General features: G+C 41.0%; 1 protein-coding gene across 2 annotated transcripts in view; it reads left to right on the top strand.

Annotated features, from left to right (window-relative positions):
- The window catches only part of LOC118123686 (protein TANC2), a 48368-nt gene that overhangs the window by 8542 nt on the left and 15508 nt on the right, over positions 1–24318 (top strand). Inside the window, exons 2-15 of one of the 2 annotated variants that reach the window (XM_035181208.2) lie at positions 4799–4903; positions 5073–5180; positions 12591–12730; positions 13537–13705; positions 13814–14134; positions 15928–16053; positions 16146–16412; positions 16922–17061; positions 19066–19297; positions 19390–19562; positions 20319–20399; positions 20486–20686; positions 20886–21020; positions 22219–22524. In XM_035181208.2, coding sequence (XP_035037099.2) covers positions 4846–4903; positions 5073–5180; positions 12591–12730; positions 13537–13705; positions 13814–14134; positions 15928–16053; positions 16146–16412; positions 16922–17061; positions 19066–19297; positions 19390–19562; positions 20319–20399; positions 20486–20686; positions 20886–21020; positions 22219–22524 — 2457 coding nt within the window. In that variant the 5' untranslated portion in view covers positions 4799–4845. Of the gene's footprint in view, positions 1–4798; positions 4904–5072; positions 5181–8117; positions 9159–12590; positions 12731–13536; positions 13706–13813; positions 14135–15927; positions 16054–16145; positions 16413–16921; positions 17062–19065; positions 19298–19389; positions 19563–20318; positions 20400–20485; positions 20687–20885; positions 21021–22218; positions 22525–24318 lie in introns of those variants that run through there. The other variant, XM_047343793.1, reaches the window with a different exon arrangement.

A 24318-nucleotide genomic window follows, 5' to 3' on the forward strand; every position in this document is an offset into this window, starting at 1 on the left:
ACAGGCAAAACACAAAAACACACATTTAACACTGACCACTTGTGTGATCTAATACCAGGTCTGAACAGGACCACAGTGAGTCTGAGTCTCTTTCTACCCAACAGGGACTCTGTTGGCTACCAAACACTGAGGAGGATGGGAGATGTTCATGATGGAGAGTTGAAAACATCCTCCTCTTTCTGTGACTACATGCAGCAGGTCCATTCGACATAGGATAAGATGAGATAAGACTTTATAAATCCAGAGGGAAATTCTTGTGCCAGCTTGCTCCAAGATTACAATACAGAACAATATATAGTAGAATAGAATGCAGTGAAAAAAACAATAAAGAATTAAGTCTAAAATATAAGTAAAGATACAAATAAAAGTATAACTGTATTGTAAATAAAATCAAAATACTAAGTGTATACAGAGTAATGCAGAACCAGTTCCTATTTGTAGATATCAATAGAAATGAGAATAAGATAAGCATGAGCAAAGTTCCATTAGACAGAGAAACTAATCCTTAATTAAAGTGGCAGTAAGTAGAAATGATAAAAGAGTTGTTGGAAGAATAGAATTATATGTCTTAAAGACGTGACCACCTATCATATAATAAATTCTATTTACATGAGCAAAGACGTAACCGCCTGTCATATGATAAATAGGTAAGGTTCTGAGACCAACCTACTATATATTACTATGTAAGGTGACAAAGCAAATGAAATAGTTGCATATAATTTTATTCTTCCAACACCCTCTCTTGCAACTAGTGAATTTTGTTCTGTCAAGATGAAAACAATTGCATTATCCTCAACAGAGTATGGGATATTGCACATTATATTGAAATATATAAAAATAAATTATAATTGAAATATATTCAGTCATAACATAGTCTTTTAAATCTGTGTAGGTGCTGGCCACAGCTTTTGCCCCAGCAGACCATCGTGTAGAAAATGGTAACTTCAGATTCATAAAAAGTGGCCCTTCCTGTAGGGAGCTTTAAATCCTGGTCCAGTCCAGTTTACTGTAGACACCCAGGTATTTATACTCCCACACAATCTCCACCAGCTCGCCTGTGATGGAGAGAGACAAAAGGAGGAGTCCTGGTTCTCGAGGAGTCCTGCACCAGCTCATTTGTTTTCTGATGTTGAGCTGCAGACGGTTCAGCTTATACTCGTCCACAAACTGTCTATCACCCTCTGTCCCCCTCACAAATATAGAAATACCAATGTTTGTGTCTGTGTTGGTGTACGAGGAAACCAAAGTCTCTCTTAAATGGAGGGGGAGTGAGTGTACTTCATACCAGCCTGGATGTCCTTAGCAACCAGTCTAATTGCTGCTGTCACTGAATCTGGCTTATGATGTGCTGATATTCTCTGCACAGTCTGTAGCCTGCGTTCCTCCACCTTAACAGAGAGTGTCCTGCGTGATGGGCATCTCCGAGAGTGGCCATGCTTTGTTTTTGCAATGGTTAGAGTACGGAGTATCTAAGGAAGGAGGACCAGAGCTCTGTGCAGTTGGAGAAAAGAAATGTGATCCTTCTGGTCAGGATGCTCTCAGCAAGTCCTCTGTAGGCCTGTCCGAGGGGCTGACAGCTCAGTACCACCTTTTTTCAGCTGTCCTGATGAAATGAAGCTGCTGCTGAGCTCTTTTGTCCGTGATCGTGGTGTTAGGTGACCAGCTCAGATTCAAGGATATATGTAAGGCCACAAACTTAAGGTCATCCACTAGGGCTGGATGAAAAAAAAGAAATCAAAAGCAATATAACAAAAATCCAATAAGTTAAGTATTTATGTATTGCTTTTCTAGTCTTGATGACCACTCAAGGTGCTTTATAGTACATTTTTACCATTCACCTATTCACACACACACACACACACACATTCATACAGTGATTCATACATTCATATGTGCAGCCATCAGGGGCAATTTGGGGATCAGGATCTTACCCAAGATGTGGAATGGGGAAGACTGGGATCGAACCACCAACCTTCTGGTTAGAGGACGAGCTGGTCTACCCCCTAAGCTACAACTGCCCCAATATATTAAAAAAATGCTTAACATTGTGTAAAGCAATGTAAGCACATGATCAGCTTCAGATTTGTCAAGTGTTTTGCTGTTTATCAAGTCTTGGTCTTTCTCTGCCCATAAAGAAGAGTTTAAAACAACAACCTTGAATGAGGAGCAAAGTTCAGTCTTTAAATTTGAAATAAGTAATAATGTGACCTTTATTGAGATAATTATCAATATCAATTAAAAATTATATCAAGATACAAATGTATCTTGATATAATTTTTGGCCGTATCGTCCAGCCATACCATCCACCCACCACACCTTACTCTCATTGATAGTTATGGGCTGCAGACAGGGAGCCCATTTCCTTGAGTGTAGACGAGCTGCTTAGTTTTATCAGTTCTGTACCAGCTCAGTCTGTGTGAAGAATGATGCAACTGTCGGTATGTGATAATGATCTCGCTGTCGGTATGTGGCCTCATTATAGTTGTCAATAAGTCTCAGGATGTTGTGTCTTTTGCAAACTGGAATATGAGCTTGTGGTCCAGGGTGGATGTGTAGTCATGTCTGTACAGTTGTGTATTCAGACAGCATCCTTGGGGGTTCCTGTGCTTAGCATGTGTTCAGCTGACATCCTGTTACCCAGCCTCACCACCCGTGGTCTGTCTGTTAGAAAGGCTATAGTATCCAGTCACAGATCGATGTCGGTATACAGAGGTCTGCCAGTTTCTCATAAAGCTTTGGAAGTTGGATTGTGTTGAAGGCCAAGCTATAGTCCACCAAGAGCATTGCTGTGTCCGAAATCACTCACTCATGTCACTAACCACTATATAGTGACTTCTGTATAAAGAACTATTTAGTGAGCTTATCGGGAAAATAAAAAAAATGCTTTAGGATACTACTCTGCGCATTTTGTCTGCACGATTATGACGTACAACAACAACATCTGCTGTTGGAAAATCCCACAATAAATTCTAAATGTTTATTTTACACATAGTATTGATATTTTTAAGTAATACGCTTGTTAAATGACCATCTTTGTATGTAGAAATAAAGTTGTTTGTCTCAGTTTGTGATGTGCACACTAATCATTCGCACAGCACCTGAAAATGGCAAACTCACTAGTGGTCTATATAATGATTAGTGGGTAATATCAGACACAGCCTATGTGTCTGTGAGTGTTTTCATTAGGGTCTGAATGTTCCACAGCCGTGTGCAGGGGCTACGGGAACATCCATTGACCTGTTCCCCCCTCAGGTTGGTGGGTCGTCAGGGGTCTGTGGTCAGTGTAAATGTCACAGTCATTTATCTGAATGCCACAGGGTGGAAGTAATTCATCCAGGTGTTTAGCTTTTTGGGAACTGGGATAGTGTTTCCCTTTATTTGCTCTACATCCACACATCTTTTTTTGTTTTAATACCACAGTAGGCATTTACTACGAGGTGCTCTGGAGGGTACGTGCAGACTGATACAGAAGTAATAACCATGATGCTGTAATTAGCAATGGTCGACAGAGGGCGACAGAGGTCAGGGTTTGCTTGGGCAGCTTTAAATGCGAACACCTGGCGGGATTTATTTGGCAGTGCTATCCCTTACATATTTTGGAATTTGGTTCTCAGATTCGAATAAGGAAAAATTTTGTTCAATGTTCAATTGTTAATTTCTTAAATTATTTGCATTTATGTTTCCTCAAAGGTATAATATGTAACAATTCTTCATTGAAATGTCTCAAAACGACTAGATCTATATATATATTGTGTTGATTTGTGTACTTACATAAAAGAATGTCCAATGTTCAAACCCAGTGAAATCACCAATTTTATTCAAGAAAACAGGATGTTTCATATCCACTTTACTTTTGGTAATAGGTGCGTTCGAGGTGGACTTGGTCTGACTGTGTCTGACTTGATCTGCCAATGTGATTTGCCCGTGGCTGCAGGGGTGAAGTAAAAAAATTCAGCCAGCAAGGCAGACACCTTTGACTTTTCATAGTGTCAGTGAACCTACGACTGATCTCAAGTCATTTCAAATATTAGTTAAATCAAAGTAATGTTTCATGAATACATACATGATGATGAGTTCAGGGACAAAAATACAACCCACAAGAACATCACTTATTTTATACATACATCTCATCCTCTTTTGAGACAAATAAACAGCAGATAATGAATCTCAATTTCTTAGAATAAAAAAAAAAAGATACATCATGCATGTCAGTGAAGCCTTTAGCCAATCAGTTGTGTCGTCACAGAGGTGGTTTCAAGGTGCTGCAGCTGGAGTAGAACAACTGCACGGTCTGACTGCAACCGCCTCACTCCCGCAATGTTTTAAGGTCAAGTGACATGATGAGGTTTTGCAGGGCTGCAAAAGTCAAACAAAATTTCTTACCAGCATGATTATACCATGATTATACATTTGTGACACATTATTTGTAGTCCACCATTACCTAAAACTTTATTTTAACTTAGTATTTTTTAGTACATTTCAGGGGTTTCTTTCAAAAATGCATGTTGATTTGTTGGCAGCAGGTTTAGACAAGGAGCAAGAATAATATATACAAGGGTATAAAATCAATTCAGATTACCAACATTTTATTATTGATGAATGAACAATACTAAAATATAGTCCATTTGGAAGGAGGCTAATGACTAATGTGCTGGAGTGAACTACAGCAGCAAAGAGAATTGGTACTGTTAATTATCGGAGTAATAATTAGGAGAGTCAGGTTATAATGACTGTGTGTGTATATATGTATATATATAGGTTTTAATGTTTCACTTACCCTCTCCCTCTCTTTTTCCAGGGAGACGTGACAAGAAATCTGTGAGTGACCTGTTGTTGTGAACAGTCATGTTCCGAAACAGCCTGAAGATGCTGCTGGGAGGCAAAATCCGCAAGAACAACAATGGTCAGTACTTCTGCGTCATTGTATATTTTGTGTACACTTGCATTCTAAAAGCTGCATGTTCTTTTTACTGAGTGCATTTTTCTCTGTTTTGATATCTACTAGTCGCTGATATGTTGTTCTAATGCTTTCCATTATTTTATACAATTCATTTTTCTCTTGTCCTCAACAGGGGGCAGCAGCATTGAGTCAGAGGGGTCAGAGATCAGGATGATGGAGGGATTCACTCGTTCTCTTCCCTCCTCCCCCCTCCTCAACCTCCGGCTGGGCAAAAGAAGTGGTAGGGAATATTTGTGTACTGTACCTACGAAGATATTCCGTGTTATTCAGTCACATACACTGTAATGACATCTATCCTAAGTCAAATACAGGAATATACTGGAAAGTACATTCAAACAACACAAACATGACAAAATATTTAACATTTAAATTCACTAGATCCAGATTTTTAATCAGATCTGCAACAAATTACACACACTCAAAAATATCTTTTCAATATATTTTTTCTAACTCTCCCTCTTCTAGTTATTTATTTGACAAATTGCTTTGTTGACAAAAACTCCTGTCATCATATTTGTGTGTTTGGTATACTTATATCTGTATCCCATAGCACTTTTCTAGTCTTGATTACCATTCAAAGTGCATCACAGTACAGGTTTTTGCCATTCACACACACATTCATAGTACATCTATAGGCAGCACTTTTTCTATTAGAGAGGCACAACGGCACAATTTGAGGTTCAGTATCTTGAGCAAGGACACTTCCGCATTCGGAATGGGAAGACTGGGATCAAACCACTGTCCTGTTTAGAAAAGGACCTGCTCTACCCCCTGAGACACAGGGTCTGAATTCTTTCATGAAACTTGCTTTTACAAATACCCTGGGATACTTAATTTCCTTATTATCTTACATTGATGTAGCACTGATAACACAGGAGGACGTGAAAACTGTGCAATCAATGGGTTTCCTATCAGTCTGTGCAGGGTCATGTTAAAATATCTTATTAACTTTTGAAAAATCTGAGTGGACATAAGCGTATAATTGTTTCCCTTCGTTCAGACACATTAAACCAAACAGAGAAAAGGGTATATGGCTATATTTGTATGGTTCTTTTCTTCCTGTCGACCACTCAAAGCACTTCAAGCCACATTCACCCATTCACACACACATTCATACAGCACTACTATATGCTGCACTTTTTACTTCCACACACCATTCATACATTGCCAGCACAGCTGTAGGATTTTTGGATCAGTATCTTGCCCAAGGACACTTTGGCATGCTGACTGGAGGAGCCAGGGATCAAACCAGTTAATGGACGACCTGCTCTTCCTCCTGAGCCACAGCAGCCCACACAGTCTTAAAAGTGCTCCTGAGTGTGAAAGTGTCCACAGTCACTATGCTACCTTTCACTAATGAAATAAAACTAACTGTGGAGTAAACAGACCTCAAACACACTTTAAAGATGTGTAACAGTTTGAACCTCAAAGAATATATTTATTTGATATCGTGGTCACAATAAGAAAAGTTTAAGAGATACAGTCTGTAAAGATTCTTTGTTGGTTGTGGCGTCATTGTTTTATGTGCTAGTTGTGCCATAAGCCTCACAAGATTATCCACCCAATGGAATCTAGGTTCTGGTTGAAAGGGAGGAGAGAACCAAGAAGAAACCATAACAAGCATTCAAATAGTTTCTCATTTTCTCCCTTTACCACACACACACACACACACACACACACACACACACACACACACACACACACACACACACACACACACACACACACACACACACACACACACACACACACACACACACAGGCAACACACACACACACACACACACACACACACACACACAGCTGTGACCTGTTACACTGTGTCTGGCACCAGCGAGGGGGTTGACCTATGACCCTACATTTGATCATCCCTAGGTGCCTTAGTGAGAGAGAAAATGCAGAAATGTAACCCAACCTCCTGCAAAGCTCTCCTCTCCTGCTCCTCCTTTTTCTCCTCCTCTTCCTCCTCCTCGGGGCTGATTTGACACACTTTGTCTAAACATTACCATGTGGAGCCTCCTGACTCTTTTTATTTTCTGTGCTTTCTGTCAAAACAACAAAACAAAAAAAACCAAGGCAGCTTATTAAAGTCAGTATTACAACATACACAAGATCTAATTTCAATTTCAAGCACATATTTGAGCAGAATTGATTTATGACATCTGGTTTATGTAAACTATTATGTCATAGTAATGTATATTTATGGTAAAACAGCTTTCAAATGCACTCACTGAAAAATGAGCTATAACTGTAAAAATGCAGTAACTGCAGGCCACTCAGTACTAATCGGTAAAGCTGGTGAGATAGCCTTAGCTAAACTTAAGCTAAATCTACTAGATCCACCATTACGTGTGATTTAAAAATATCTATTTTTAATGAACTGACTTCAGTTTCTTATTCAACACAAAATAAAACGAGGCAGTAGGAAAAACAAGCTGAACTCCTTCTCAAGGTAAAACTAGCATATCTTAGCTAATAAAGGCATTTATGGAGGTGCATTAGCAAAACATTAATCTCACTCAGACCTTTAGCTTTGTGTTTGGTCTCCACCAATCCTGTGTATCTGGCACTGTAACTGCATTGTTCATCAGCTGTAGCAGCAAAATGGTGCCTGCGATTGTACATTGTTGCATTGTCATGGTAAATTTGAAGTTATTATATTGATTTAAAAATGAATATCAATAGTGGTTTGGCAAACAGAGGAGTCATGTTAGCTCGCTTCTAGCTGCTGTTACAGCCAGAGGGTGCCTTTCAAAACAGAGATATATTTAATTCCTCAGACTTAGGAAAGGAATGTTAGAAAGACATTTGGTAATCTTCACATCCAGTGGAGGATATCCCTCTCTACATTTAATAATCATCTAAACATCTAAAAATTAACTGATGTTCAATTCAAAATCTTCTATCTAGGACCTCTTTCTACATTTTTCGCATTTTTGGGGCTAAAGTGGATTAAAATAGTCCATGACTGTGTTCAGACACTCTTTTGTTCTTCCAAAACTGGAGTCTCACTTTGGCTCCAGCGTTTTTTCTTTATCTGAATCTTCCCTCAGTCTTTCTCTTTTTGGCCTTGCTTTTTTTCTGTTACAAGACAGAAGATCGAGCTGTGTTTTTTAACTTAGCCCACATTTCTTGACATGTACTCTCTCCACTCGGCTCCTCCTGCAGTCCCTCTATTTCACTCTGAGTGTGTGTGTGTGTTGGTTGGAGGAGGGAGGAGGTTCAGACGGGGGAGGTCGCCTTTCCGAGCAGATATGGAGGCTCCGCAGTTGAAAGAAAAACTCTTCTAACAAATGGAAACTTTACTTGTTGCTTTCCTTACCGAAGAGGACGTCCTCTCTTCTTCTTTCCACTTCATGCTTCAATTGTTCTTCTGGTTCTTTGCTCTAGTTTGGAGGAGGCGCTACCTGTGAATGAAAAGGAATGCTTTTTTGGGGGCTGAAAAGGATAGCAACCAGTGAAATACATTGTCCAGATCTGCTGTGTGAGTTGCTGTAAAGTTGAAGAGCATGTGCTTTCCAGTTTTACTGGAAGTTACATCAGTACCTTCACTGTTGATATGAAGAGTTTGGCTTTTACCACTTTTCATATGTTTTACTCTTCTGTTTTTTTAAAAACCGCAGTCATTCTGCTTCAGAAGTTGCCGTTAGAGTGGACTTGAGTGTTTTTTCTTTTCCCGGAGAGTCTCTCCCCCCTCTTATCTCTCCATTCCTACCTCCCTCATCTTTCTGTCCCTCTCTCTTTTGTGTACTCTGGAGAAGGAGGAGCTCAGGACCAAAGGGAAGAGGACTAGGCAGTGATGTTTCAATGTGCATCCAGTACAAGCAGTGCCACGGAAATTGACTCAGTTGACTCTGCCCTCTCCATGGAAGCACTGTGAACCAATCAGAACCCTGCTGCCAGCTAGCTATGGACTGCACAGCTGCTATTTTGAAACCATGTGCCTGCTCTAGAACCAAGTGGTGTCGGCATGAGCGGTCCTCCAACCACCGTCGCCCATGGAGGCTGCTGCATGGCTGCAGTTGTGGCAGAGGTGTCATGGAAGCAGATGTCGTCAACCACGCCTCCTCCCTCCTGCGGCGTTTGCTGTTATATGTTTGCTGTTGTCTGTCCAGTGAGGACAGCCCTGAGCTGCGACGAAATTGGGTGGCTCCTCCCATCAATGGAGCACAGAGGGGAGGAAGAAGAGAGGAGGAAGGTGAGAGTGAAGTAATCAGCAGGCAAAACAGAGTTCTACCTGGAGAAGAATTAACTGTCTTCGTGTCTGTATTAGGGGGCTGGTGTGTTTCAGTAAAATGATTTAGCTCTGGCCTACACATTTTCTGGTATTGTTACATTATAGGGATTCAATGACTTGCAGCAGATTCCAAAATATCCTGACTCAAAATTCCTAATTCCCTTAATAGTATTTTAATTGGGCTCCACCCCTTTATTGGCCACTCCTATCAAAGGTCACACCTAAAGTTTGTGAGGACTACATTTTGCTAAAAGATTGAAGTTGCTGAAGAACTGTTAAGTTCTCCTAAGGAAACTGAACTTCATGTGTAAAATTGATGGAGTGCCACTTTGAGAACATGGAGCCATTATAATTAAATTAGCCATTGTAATCAGGAACACAATATTGCAATTCTTCTGCTGTTGGTGAATTATGCCAGATTTTAGCAATTGTACAACTGACACAGACCCAGCTGGGAGGTGTAGAATCAATAATATTATTTATGAGCTGTCAGCAGTCATCCCTAGGCCTGTCATTATTTAACTAAATAGTGAATCTAATGTTCTCAACTAAAGACCTACCATAGCATTTTTCTAAAAAGTAATTTTTCTGATGTTATCAGTAGTAGATTTGATTTCAGGTGAAGCATCCAGCCTGTCCCGTACAGTATCGCAGAAAAAGCAGTATGTCTTCAGATAGAGGAACACTGAAAGAAAAGTTTTCAGAAACAAAGAAATAAGTAAGGAAGAAAAAGATTAAAAGAGACTGGGCACAAGAGAATAAAGAAATTGTAAAGTCAGAAAGAAGGAATGAATCGAAAAAGGATGGAATAAAGACAGGAACGAGGGACTGACAGAAGCTTTAGTAGTTAATGATAGAAATGGAAAAAGTCTGTTTTATGTATCTGATCTTTCCATTTTTTTTCTTCTAAAAACAACTCACAAACCCTGTCATTGACTGACCACACACATATGCATGAGCGTGAGCGCATGCTCACATACAGACACATCCACACACACAGTGTATTTCCAGTTAGCTTTGTGTTTGCTTGGTTTTATTTTCAGTCTGCGATGCTCCTCTAGTATTTAGTCCACAATTTATAGCCATAATTACAGACTGTCAGAGAAAGACACAGAGTATGAGCTTTCAGGCTGTGGCTTACATTCTTGTGTTACGTGTGTGTGTGTGTGTGCGTGTGTGCGTGTGTGCGTGTGTGTGTGTGTGTGCATCTGCGTCTGCGTGTGCGTGGGCTGGTTTTTGTTCCCTCTTTAGGACATTTTACATATTGTCAGGACATATTGTTAATTTCTGAGCTCCTAGTTAATGTAAGGGGTAAGATGTGAATTGTGGTTAGGTTAGAGTTGGGCATGAATTGATCGTTGCAAAGTCCTCTTGGCATATATAGGTCATGATAGTGAATATAATATATATATATATATTAATATACTGTTTTACACACTTGCACATGCTTGTGCACACACACACATACATGGTGAGTCTTCCAAGTGCTCTTTGTGTTGTAGCTCATGCTCTTTATATGAATGCATTTTTACTTCTCTTGTGATGTGTTTGTTCTATTTTCCATAATCTGCTCTGATAGGACAGCTTTATTTCCCATTTCCTGACTGGACTAATCCAGTTTCATGGTGTGTGTGGAGGAGGGGCTCCAGGTCACCAGGACAATGTAACGTAGACCGTAACTGCTGGATGACTTGGATTACTTCCTAGGTTGGTCAATAGGTAATTTATGTGGCTCAGTTTGTGTTTGACCTTACTGTAACTTGACAGCGAGGCTTTACTGGAGAGTCATACACTGGCAAAGCTCATATTAAAGGGATAATTTGCTTATTTGCTTTTGCTGCCGTCAGGAGCTGGTCAATGGGCCACCAGCACTTCTTATGGTTACAGATGTTTAGTTTTGTCTGTCTCCTGGAAGTTAAAAACCACAGATTGTCGTTTTATGTCCCGTTCACCATGGTATTATGATATTCCATGTTGTGCTGGTGTCTGTGACTTTTCTAACACATCCATGTGAACACAGTGGGAGACGCTGTAAACTTGCACCAGAGGAACCCTATGAAATCCGATAAGATTTTGATGTGCCTTGCTGCACAAACCTGAAACCTCTGTTAGCATTCCTGATGACAAACCACTGGCACTGTGAGTATGTGTGCTCTGGTGTCATGGAGATCATAAGGTAATCCTTTTGTTACACTTCAGACTTTTAAACAAGTCAATACTAACATGCTGATATTTGTACTCGACTGAGGCTGATATAAGTGTCTTTAGTATTTGGTCATGAATGACATATTTGAACAAATTAAAATGTACACTTAATGATATTGCTTTGTGGAAAGTAAAAGGATCACCAAACGCTACCTACTGGGCACCAAACAGCAGCCAGACACAGTTAGTGAACAGCTCCCTCAGGAGTTGTGGAGTGAATATTTAGATAAAATCAAGTGGACAACAATACAAGTGAATGCAATTGTTGCTCTTCATCTGCTTGCAATCAAATCCGCTTAAAAGGTGCTTTTGTCATTGTTGTAATCACAGTTTGTTTCTGTTTCACTGAGTGGTTGGTGGATACATCCATTATTATTGTAAGTTTAAGAGACCAAATTTGTAGATTGCTATCAACAACAGACATTGCTGTATAGACAAGTAAAACATATATTTAAGGTATGTAATAAATAGTGTCTGCTTTGCACAGTATGAGGAGAGTTTCATTTAAAACTTTATTATGGAAAGAATGTGGCATTTGACATTTTTGGCTTCTTGTGCACATGAATGCCATGGAAAATTTGATAATACACAGTCACGATGAAGTGTTTGTGACTTTCAATAACAACTGTTGCTTTTGTATTGACTGTGTGTGCAAAATGTCTCTTTTGGGCCAATGTCCGTCACATGACCTGCAGCCACCATATGAGAATCACCTCATGGGATCGCTCACTGCTCCTTGGCTGTTTCTTTGTGTAAGCACAAAACAGAATTAAGCAGTTTTTGGTTCAGACAAGCAGCACGATGGTGGAGCACTGTCGCCTCACAGCAAGAATCCTGGTCCGGCCAGGGTCTTTTCCGTGTGGAGTTTCTGTTCTCCATGTGTCTGTGTGCTTTCTTAGGGCACTCAGGCTTCCTCCCTCAGTCTAAAGACTTGCAGATTGGGGTTAGGTTATTTGGAGACGTTGTTTGAATGTGAGTGTGAATAGTTGTTTATCTCTGTATGTGTGCCCAGTGATACACTGGTGACCTGTCCAGGGTGTGCCCCGCTTCTCGCTCAATGACAGCTGGGATTAGATCCAGCCCCTCCGTGACCCTCAAAGGATAAATTGTAAGGTGCAATTAATGGATGGATGAATATAACAAATTTGAATCCTAATGCAATCTTTTGGCTTTTGTTTCACTATCCAGGTGAGGACGAGGAGTTGGGACCTCCTCCCTCAGTGGACGAGGCGGCTGACGCTCTGATGACCAGGTTGGGCTTCCTGCTGGGGGACAAGATAATCAGTGGAGAGCCCGGGTCCCCTTACCATGCCCAGGACGATGCACAGGTGAACTCACTCACATACTCACAGAGGCAGACTTTCATACATCTAGGTGTCTGAAGTGAAATCCAGCATGTAATGATTTTTACAGTATAGTTACTAGTACATGTTGTATTATTTTTTACAAGTAAACTGTTTCTGTTATTTGTTTCTCCCCTTCACATATTGTATACTTCTTATAAATATACAGTGTGAATGGGCAACATTCTTGGATCTGAATCCAACATTTTGCAAAACACAAAGAACAATAAAGTGTCTTTTATTATTTGTAAATAAAAATCGAATTGTTGGGGTGACAGAGGTACATCAGTCAATCGCATTTTTTAGTTTTGCCAACTTCTAAATATTTGTAAATATTATGGAAATTAAAGACAACAATGAAATAACTGCAACCAAATTTTGGTTTAAAAAGTCCAGAGATATTTGTTTTCCTTTAGTTTTTTTTCATTTTCGCATCAGTCAGTTAAAAAAACGTCATCAAAGCACCCACTCACTCGCGGTGAATCCTGCAGAGGATATCTTGCTGTGTTCTCACATCAGCTCCTCCGGATATTCTGCAAACTTTTTCCTAGGGGACTGGCCAGAGAAAGTCAGGAGAAAGTAGCATTTACCCCTACTGCCCCTCTGGATAATGTCTGCAGGATCTCTGGGGTTTAGTGCATGTCTGAAAGCAGCTGAGGACTTACCTTTAAACTTTTACTCTATTTTTTGAATAAATGTTTTGTATATTTGATTTGTTTTTTATTGTGGCTTTCACTTTTCATTTCATAAACATGAGAAATTGAGGATACATTCTGGTGTCTCTCCCACAGAGGATCTCTCCTTCCTCCAGTCTGGCCAGTAGCAGCACCTCCCCCTGCTCCACACTGCAGCCCCCTGCTGGAGGAGAAGGCAACAGCGACAACAAGCAGGTCTCCTCTAACAATGCCTCTGTCACCTCCCCCACATCAACACTGGAAAGCAGAGACAGTGGCATCATAGGTGAGATACTGTGTACACACTTTTTTTTTTTTTAAGTTAGAGAGAGTTAGTAGTTTATACTTTTAAACGATTCACTTTTTTCTGTCTTCCCCTCGCTCTTTCTTACAGCCACGCTGACCAGCTATTCTGCAGAGTCAGCAGCAGAGCAGGACAACAGCACCAAATACCCGGGAGATGGTTACCATGGGAGCAGCCTCCACCTCTGGCCGGCAGGTGGCCGGCCGGTGGTGGTCTCCACCTCCTCGTCCTGTATGGTGGCAGTGGGAAGCGTTAACGACCGCTTTCTATACAGGGCGGACAACAACATTGCCGCCTCCACTTACAGCCTCAACAAACTCCACCCAGACCGAGGCTCTGTCGCTGCACGGTCTTTGGGCTCCACCCACTCCATACCTGTCTACCTCATGCCCCGCCCCAATTCAGTTGCTGGTAAAATGGCAAATCGGATGATGTGTTTTAGCATGTTTTGATGTGTGCTATGATATCTTCCATAATAATTATGTTTCCGCTCTGGGTTTAAAACAGGACGCCTCACACATTAGTTACACAATAAGTGTGCTCAACTTTCATTGAATCTTCTTCCTAATTATTATTGCCTCTGTCTTGATGGCTTACATTCTTTTTCCACCACTGCAGTTCAGGATAACACCATAACAACTTTATGAATGTTGAATCTTTTTTGACTGGAAAATAAGCCCATACCATACATACTGATAAAATATGTGTTTGCGTTCAAAGCTAGTTTCTGCCATCATTTAAGTGGCAAAGTTACTGCAAGTGTAAAGGTTAATCAGAGTCATCACTAGGTAATAGAACATGTGTTTATTTAAATTAGGCAGCTCTAATTAGCTTCCAGAAAGTCTTCATTTATTTTGGCAATCAGTCATTCCTTCCTTTCTTTTTGCTTTAACAAACAGCTTTACATCACATTGAATAATAGTTTGTCCTCCTTGAAACAAATAAGCACAAATGTAAGTTTATGTTTTAGATTTATCCTTAACTTAAATTCATAATGTGGTTAGCGTAGGGCAAAATAAAACTCAAAATTCTACCAACAGCACTAAAGCTCACTTAGTAACAGGTGTTTAATCTGCACACAAACCATCTCTCCATGTTTGCTGTTTGACATGTGTAGATACAAAACAGCTATTCGCATCACATCCTCCCTTCTTTCCTTTCCTTTCCTCTGTGCCTCATAAAAACTGAAAACCATGGGCGCTTTTGGAAAGGAAGGATGTGACGTTCCTCAAAACACACACATACAGCACATACACACAGGATATGAGGCTCAGCCAACGCTGACATGTCTGTGGTGTTAGAGGTCTGTAAATGGATTGACTGGATCAAGCTCTCGGTAGGTTTCCGTCTTGTTTTGTGTGAAGTCGAGACAGCTACATTCATCGTCGCTTTGTTCGCTTTCAAATCCGCTTTGTAGCAGTGGGAGTGATAGTTAGACACTGCAGTAACCTGGAAGAAAAGGAACATAATTATTTATCGTCTTTAATAATTTGAACTTAACCACAAGTCTAAATGACTTATTTATTTCAGTGTTTTTTTAAATACTGGGTTATGTTTGTGGTTGTATTCTTATTGTGTAGTTTTGTGTTCATGCAGTGGCTCGTACAGGTTTCCCTTACAGCACTAAGATAAGATAAACTCCACTGACTTCACAAGATGTACATGCAGGCACCATGTCACTACGAGGTTGCCCTGTGAGCAGCAGCAAAAACAGGAAGTCATTGCTCCCACTCAGGAAACTGTCCAGCTAATAATTTAGCTTCTACTCAGCGTTTGCAGCACAGGGAACAGACTTATAAGAACTCTGATTGGATAATTCTTACCAAACTTCAGTGATGAGAACTGAGATCCCAGGATTTCCCAGAAAATCTCTCCTGCTTTAATTTTACTGGAAAAACTATGTAAGTTTATACAGTGAAATGATCTGTTATAATGTCTCATGATCATCTTGATTCAGTTTTCCTATAGTGCCATCAGAGAGATCAGACGATTGGCAGTGTGTTTTCCCACCTCAGAGACAGTGTACCCTATGGAATTAAACATTACACAAGTATAATCAACATCATTATATCTAACAATTCTATGGTTAAAATTACATTTCATATATGATGAGAAATCAGTAAAAGATATATTCCTGGGAAACAATCGTTTTTAAATCCTTTAACCTTTTCTTAACTTTATTTTTCATCATTTGCTATCTGCAGCCACTAGTTCTGCCCACCTTGAGGATCTGGCGTATCTGGATGAGCAGCAGAGACACATCCCTTCAAGGACATCCCTCAGAATGCCCAGACAGAATTCTGGGAGTCGTAGTCAACAGGACCACAGAGGTAAACACAAGCACATGCTCTCAAACACAAACATATACACTCATTTCAACAAGCAGTATTACAATACTCGCTCATACTCTCTTCCCCTGCAGTTCGTTTTACTCCCTCTCTCAGCCTGAAGCCCCTGCACTTTGAGGTTCCCGGTCTCTCATCTGATTGGCTGTTCACTGGCAGGGAGTGGCTCTTTCAGGAAGTACATGCCTGTCTCTGCAGCGATGACCCGTCAACCAGTCGGGGCGTGGTGATCTTCGGCAACATGGGCTTCGGCAAAACAGCCATCATTGCCCGACTGGTGGCGCTCAGTTGTCATGGAAACCGAATGTGGCCTACCGCTGCTCGGAGCCAGAGCACTCCAAAGCGTAAGCAGAGACATCCATAATATTAGTGAGACAATGATTGAAAATCAAATAAAAGCATGTACACAACCTCCATTTTATTGTAGAATGAGGCCAAAAGCAATTCTCATTAAATTTTACCCATGAAATTCTCCTTCTCTTTTGCAATCACTTATCAACAGTTAACCTTTTTTTACAGTTATAATTTGTTTTATTTTCGCATAGTTAATTCTTGCGTTATTAATTGATCAATTTTATATCACTGCTTTTTCCGTCAATAAAAACAACATCTACATGAACTTGAAGGGGATTTTGTGGAATTTGGGTTGGAGTCCAAATGAGATGCTTTCCAGCAGTGCCCCAGTGAGTTATTCCAGTCATGAGGAGAATCTTATTCACCTTGTAAGAACCAGCTGAGTCATCATGCAGAACCCAACCTTCCAGAAAACATCTGCCAGAGAGAAAGACGGTTGTGTTTACATCTTTACTGACATTTAAAATGAAAAACATTTTTCCATGCACCCTCCATCCAGATGTAGCACCTGTTTCTCTCTCCAACGATTCCCTGGGAAGAGGAGGAGGAAGAGGAGATGAAGGAGGAGGAGGAAGCTGTCCAGGAACTCCAGAGATGAAGAGGAGACAGGAGGAAGCCCTGAGGAAACTTGCAGGACAGGTCATATTTCCACTTTACTCACTGTTGGTCAAATTTATAACCCAAAAGTTTTCTAGAAAGCTGTCATGGAAAGTTAATAAGAGAATTCAGTCCCTCTACTTAGCTGCACAATACCCTTAATGTGTTATCATAATGCTTTTGTCAAAGGGAATTTCATTACATCTGGCACAAACATTTTTATTGGACACAATGACATGATTAGATCGTGCAAGTCAAAGGTCAAAGTCAAGGTTACCTCACAAAGCATATTTTTATCCTTTGGAATATGATAGCTGCGGAACGCCCTTTGGGAATCATTTCACATTTGGCAAACTCACTTTCACTTGGATTTGATTTTGGTAGCCAAATGTAAAAGGTCAAGTTCACAGTGGCCTCACAAAGTATGTTAATGTTTTTCTTGAACTCAATATCTTGAGATCAGCTTGAGACAATGTCTTCAAATCTGGTACAAACATTGACTTCGACCATATATGAATTTTGAAAAAAATATGTAGCAATATGTAGAAAGAAACTGCACTGGTTGGCGGAGAAACGCAGTGCGGTAATTCTAGAGTTCCTTACCGAATATTTTTCGAGTTTTGTAATTGTTGGTCGGTGTTTTGGATATATTGCTTTAGAGTACGCTGAGATTCATATCAATCTGACTTATTGTGGCTTGAATGCAGACAAAATGTATTCATGCAACTGTCGCACTGTTCAGTTTGAGCTTCTTTCTCAGATCCATGATACATTTTTCTGGTTTTAATTAGTAAATATATGCTATGTAAAGGGGAGAAATGTAAATGTATCAATTTACCTCACAACAGTGCCTCTATCCCCTGATAATAATTATAATAATATATATAGATAATAATAATAATAACTTGAATTTAAATAGTGCCTTTCAAGAGACCCATGCACGCTTTACATGTGGCATTAGAGACAAGAGTAAAAAGAAAAGAAAATAATCCACACAAAACAGGACAGAAATAATCAGCACTAGTGGAAGGTCGGAGCGTTAACTGAGGCCAAAGGCCTTGGGGAACACATGGTGTTTGAGGAGTTTTTTGAAGATGATGCAGAGATGCAGGGTGCGGTCTGTGACACAAAAGTCTCCAAATGATACTTGGAATACATTGGCTTCATTTCTGGATAGTGGGAGGGACTGGGGTAGGGCTGCACTATCGTCATCGCGATAGCAACGTGCACGATAGACTTATCGCAGAAGACGGCAAAAACTGCGATATATGGTGTTCCTTGTGCCACGCAGTCAATATATTTGGCCAATCAGATGGAGCCCTGCTGCCAGCCTAGATGAATAAATTAAAGATATTCAGATCATTGATGGGTATTTCTGTCGATGAATCATTGTCGGAACAAGAGAATAAGAAGAGAATAGAGAGAAAGGACAATTTGAAAACAGAGAGGAGGCGGCTCCGTTAAATCTCGCTCCGCCTCCTCCCGACTAAATTCTACTGTGGAAACTTCCAGTGATCACATTTGTCCCGAGTTAAATACATCACTATGAGCGGTTGATGGTATAAAAGAATTGAGTAGCTTATTTATGATCCAGAACCTGAGGGGAAAGTAAGAGCGTGCACGCACACACACACACACACACACACACACACACACACACACACACACACACACACACACACACACACACACACACACACACACACATGACTCTGCTGCTCTCTCTCTCTCTCTCTCTCTCTCTCTCTCTGTGTGTGTCTCTCTCTCTCTCAGCTGACGTCTCTGACCTGTACAGTTTAAATGTTGATTTCTTTGTCACCACAATATCAACACTGATCATCACATAATGATTGAGACTTTTCTTCACGAGTTAAATCTTTCTTCAGAGAAGCGCGCGCATTTATCAATTTATCAGCCGTACCGCTCGCTTTTTCCCCGCAGTTTTTCTCTAACTGAAACTTTAGTGGCCAGAAAAGAATTCTAACCAAACTGGTCATCCAAAAACCCATCCATCATTCAAACATTCCCTCTGCTCTGTATTTGCAGGTAGTCTCATATCATTTCTGTCAGGCTGACAACAGTTACACTTGTCTGGTTCCGGAGTTCGTCCACAACATGGCGGCAATGCTAAGTCATGCACCTCAACTGCTGGCATATCAGGAGCTACTGCACCGGTCGCCGCAGCTACAGAGCACGCTCAGTCTGCGCTCCTGCATCCAGGATCCAAGTTCTGCCCTCCAGAGAGGAATACTGGAACCGCTCGAAGCTCTCTACAGAGGTGCACACAGATTCTACTGTATTCTGCAAATTTCTGTCCTGTTAAACCAGGGACTGTATTTAATCTGTCCTGGTCCACATTGTTTTCTTCAGAGAGGAAGTTGCACGTGGAAGGGGCGGGGCTTATTGTATTGATTGATGGGTTAAATGAGGCAGAATTCCACCGGCCAGACTACGGCAACACACTGACTTCCTTCCTGTCCCAAAACGTCCCAAAATTTCCTCCCTGGTTGAAGATCATCACCACTGTCAGGACCAGTCAACAGGTATTCACACACACGCACACACACACACACACACAGCTGTTCAACCTTTTTGATTCAGCTGTATTTTTTTCACAATAGAATGTTTATTCCAACAGCCTTCATAATCACCAAAGTCCCTTCTGAAACCTTATAAATTTAGTCTGACAAACAACCTTTTTGAAAGAAGATCAAACAAACAACAATCATAATCAAGACCCCTGTCAAGCTTTGTATGTCTCCATGGACTTAAGTGGTGTACAAATGGCTGTGGAAAGAGTGATAGATGGTTTCTTAGGAGTTTGCAGGGTGTTTTCTTTAACCTCTTCCCAAACTAAAGCATGACACAAGAGCAAAAAAACAAACACAAATCAACTAGCAAAAGTGTAAGAAATTGATTTAACTATCTGTTTACTCTAATAGAGTCACAAATGTTAGCTTTACTTGCTCACAACGTATGGTAGCAAAACGTAGCAGGCCAAAAAGCTCATATGTTCAGAACTAGTACAGTTATTATTTTACCACAGTGTGAGGCTGGATCTAGATGCTTAACTACACGTTACACTAATTACATCAACCACAAAACAAAGTTGCGAGGGTACTTTTACATTCAAACTTCATCAGCTATTAATGATAACGTTGGTTATGTAGCAATAGTAAAACCTTTCATAAAGCACATTTAAGCTTGAAATAACATCTGTCTGACGCACCAATATACCAACACCATTAGGGAGTGACTTTGCTGACAAAATCGATTTGTCTGTCTCTTTATTCCTTCAGGACATCACTTGTTCTCTACCTTTTCATCGCATCTCTCTGGACAAGATGGAGGAGAGCAATGCTATAGACCAAGACCTGCAGGTAAAATGCACATAAACTGTCTGCGTGTCTGTCTGTCTTTCTACCCATCTATCTGGTCCTCATTATGCCTGTCGTTTTTTTGTTAGGGTTACCTGATGCAGCGTATCCACAGCAGCAGCGAGATCCAGAGCAACGTGTCGCTGAGTAATGGCCGTTTTGACAACGCGGCACTCACCAAACTGATCAGCCACCTTAAGAGCCTGAGCAAAGGCTCATACCTCTACTTGAAACTGACACTGGACCTGATAGAGGGAGGATACCTGGTCCTGAAGAGCTCCAGCTTCAAAGTGAGTAAGAGGTTGGGAGGGAGGGGGAAACCGGAACAAAGTCAAGGTAAATGACGATAAAGATGATTTACTACTCATTTGATACTTCAGTTAGTCATGTAGTGATACAGGATTATAGTGACTGAATTATTTGTGTGATGAGCTCGATATATTCAATTGGAAAAATAATTTATGAACACATGTGCCTGTGTGTTGGTAGGTGGTTCCTGTCAGTCTAGCAGAGGTCTACCTGCTGCAGCTCAACATGCGGTTTCCCACCCAATCGTCTTTTCAGAGAGTTCTGCCATTGCTTAACATTACTGTGGCATCACTGCACCCACTGACCGACCAGCAGGTAAACACCACCACTGTGTGTGCGTGTGTGTGCGTGTGTGCGTGTGTGTGTGTTGTGTGTGTTTGTGCTAGATGGTCTGCAAATGGTCTCCATTTACATAGCTCTTTTCTAGCCTTGATGACCACTCAAAGCTCTGTACATTACAGTTTTGCTATTCACCCATTCCCACACACATTCATACTGTGCATCTATCATTTTGATAACCTGTTTATTTTTTATTTCACCACATCGTACTGAGACTCAGACACAGCCCAATGGCTCTGATTACCATGGCAACAACAGTGATAGAATCACTTCCTCATAGCAAGTTGCTTTCAAAGTTAAAGCACAACATTTGTTTTGTTGCTACAATGCTTTATATGGAGGTGAATGGCGACTTTTATTAAGTTGTGAATTTGGGTCTGAAGATTGTGTTTAACAGACCTCTGAGATAGTCCACATGCAATGTATGAAAAAATAACAGCAGTTCAGTGAGACATTCAAACTTATGTATAAGCCACACACGTGAACAGTAATAAAAAAAACATTCAGTATCATTCTATGAAATACAGTGACTATAAAATCATCATTGCCAATCCACCAGGTAGGATGAACACAAAGTTCACTGTTTATTAAAAGCTCTGCAAACAACGTTCAGTACACAAACAATAAAAAAGTGACAGTATACTGTAGAACTGTTAGAAGAGGACTCACTAATGACCATTCTGAACTAGGCTCTGGTGCATTATTACAGGCCCAGCCAACAGGCAAAGTTTACTGCACTACTTCACTTTAAAGGGGTGACATCATGTCAAGTTTCCATGCAGCAGGACAGGCACCAGCTAGTTCAGTCTCATTTAAGAGAATATTCAAGGGCAGGTTCTAGCCAATCAAATCACATTGCAAATACAGGTCCTGTCTGACGTCGAAATGACCCTGGAGAGAGGAGGCAAAGGCAGCTGGTGGACCTGGTGTGTGTTCATCTGGTTGTGGAGTTCACTTCCCACATACTTTCATTCAGCATTACATTTTGTGTGTCCTGAGCAGGAAACTGTGATTTGTTGTTGCCATTATGACAATCACTTCAATACCAAGCATTAGACGCACTCACCATCTAGTGTTAAAGCAATGCATTTGTGTGAGTGCTGTGTTTTGTATTGTCGTTGATAATGAAACAATAAACTTGAAATATGACTGTTCCTCCCCTGTTCTCCTTCAGCTGTTTGAGGTAGTGAATGCTGCCGCTCTGACTGGAGGAACGCTGCAGTGGGACGAGTTTTCGCAGCGGCTGGAGCAGCTCTCGTCGTTTCTCCTGAGGCAGAGCGACGGAAGCTGGATGCTGAACCACGCCTCCTTTAGAGAGTGGCTGGTTTGGAGGGAGGAGGGGCAGGACGACAGGTTCCTCTGTGACCCCAGGAGTGGTCACACTCTCTTGGCCTTCTGGCTCTGCAGACAAGAAGGGAAGTTGAATCGACAGCAAACGCTGGAGCTGGGACATCACATCCTGAAGGCTCATATCTACAAGGTTAGTGCACACAAACGCACGTAGAACAATCGAAAAGACACTTCTTCAGCAGGGCTGTACAGTGAGACGAAAAATCACATCTCCCTGTAGAGATTATTTTTATATCCAGATAATAGTAGTCATTGCTTGTTACTTCTTCCTCTTCTTGACAGTGTAAATTGGGTCCACATCTTTGCAGATGTTAAGTTCTAACAGCAGCTGTTTTGTTGTGTGTTAGTCAAAATCCTCTTACATCTATGAGTATGAGGTACCACTGTGCTGTGGCTTTCATTTGTAGACTCTACACTGTTGGTCATCATTCTTGTGTTGGTGGTAAAAAAAAGGTTAGTGGTGTTTTGAGTGTGTTGTGGGGACCAGTTTAGAGTGTTTCTGTGTTTTTCTGATTGTCTCAGACTTTTCATACATGCCTTTGCAACAGAAAAAGCTGCTTTTTTTAAGTACAAGATTTGTCTTAACTTATCAAAGTTCCAATCCTGTTCAGAAGTACCCTGTTCGGTGTCGCGCTCACTGTTGTCCATGTTTGTTTGTTTGTGATGTTTTTATAAAAATTCCCTCTCTGTGCCGTGTGGAAGACTTAAGCTTTATCCAAATGATAAAGGTTATTAGTGTAAAGAGAGATTTGCAGCACAGCGACATTAAAATAGAGAGTAATGTGAAATGAGAATGGCAACCGGTAGCGTGCATACCTCCACCTCTGCCCAACAGTCCTGTTATGAAACCAGATTTAAATTCACTAAATCTGGATTTTTATTTGGATCTGCACCAAATTGCACTGACTCATAAATACCTGAGTTTTTATTATCAAGACCCATGAATTAGTCTCTGAGAAAATCAATGGAAATGTTGAAATTTGCCCTATCTCGAATGGATCTGCATTAATATTTAATGGTGTCTTTCCTGACCCACACTGCATCCTTACACCAAGTTTTGTGGTAACCCGTCATAATTGTGTGTTATCCTGCTAACGAACACACTTGGCAAAGGTAAATATCGAATAGCCTTATTCTGAAGAGGAACATATTTCTGGATAGTGTAGAGGCAACACAACCTTAAAGGGGACATAGCATGCCCATTTTACCACAAGTTGATATGGTTCCTTGGGGTCTTAATGAAATGTCTGTAACATACTTTGGTCAAAATACCACAAGGATCATTTAAAACAGCACCCTTTTTACCCTGTATAAAACAGCCCTCCACAGAGTGACCTGTTTTGAGTGCCTGTTCCTTTAAATGCTAATCAGCAGCTCCTCCTCCCTCTCCCCCATGATTTTAAACGATATAAATTACATATTTTATATGATATAAATTATCAAATATGCATCCCATACTTTGTATTCCCTTGTTGTCCTGGAGTTTTAATTTTCCCAATCACATAATTAAATGTCCCCCTCTGCCCATCCACTACAAGCACACAAGCAGACAGACAGAGAGAAAGAGAGGTGGGGGGCTATGAAGACCATCATTTACCCCGAACCCCGACATTCAACGGGTACAACAACAAGCGGAGAAAGCAGAATCGCGGGCTGACCTTATATATACAGTCTATGGGGCTGACCAGCGCGGAGAAATGCTCGTCCCGTGTGAACAGCCAGGCGGCTGCGTGCTGGAGCCGGCGCTGCGCTGCCCGCAGCGGCGCTTCGCGTAACTACTGTACCCCGTAACTACTGCCCCGGCGTAACTACTGTAACCCGGCATACAGTAGATCTGAACACTGCGGAAGTCTTCCACACAGCTGGCAGTGTGGAAGACCGCTGCGAGCAGCGCAGCGCCGTTCTCAACGCGCAGCCGCCTGGC

This window comes from Hippoglossus stenolepis, chromosome 16 (assembly GCF_022539355.2).
Source record: "Hippoglossus stenolepis isolate QCI-W04-F060 chromosome 16, HSTE1.2, whole genome shotgun sequence".
Lineage (NCBI taxonomy): Eukaryota > Metazoa > Chordata > Actinopteri > Pleuronectiformes > Pleuronectidae > Hippoglossus > Hippoglossus stenolepis.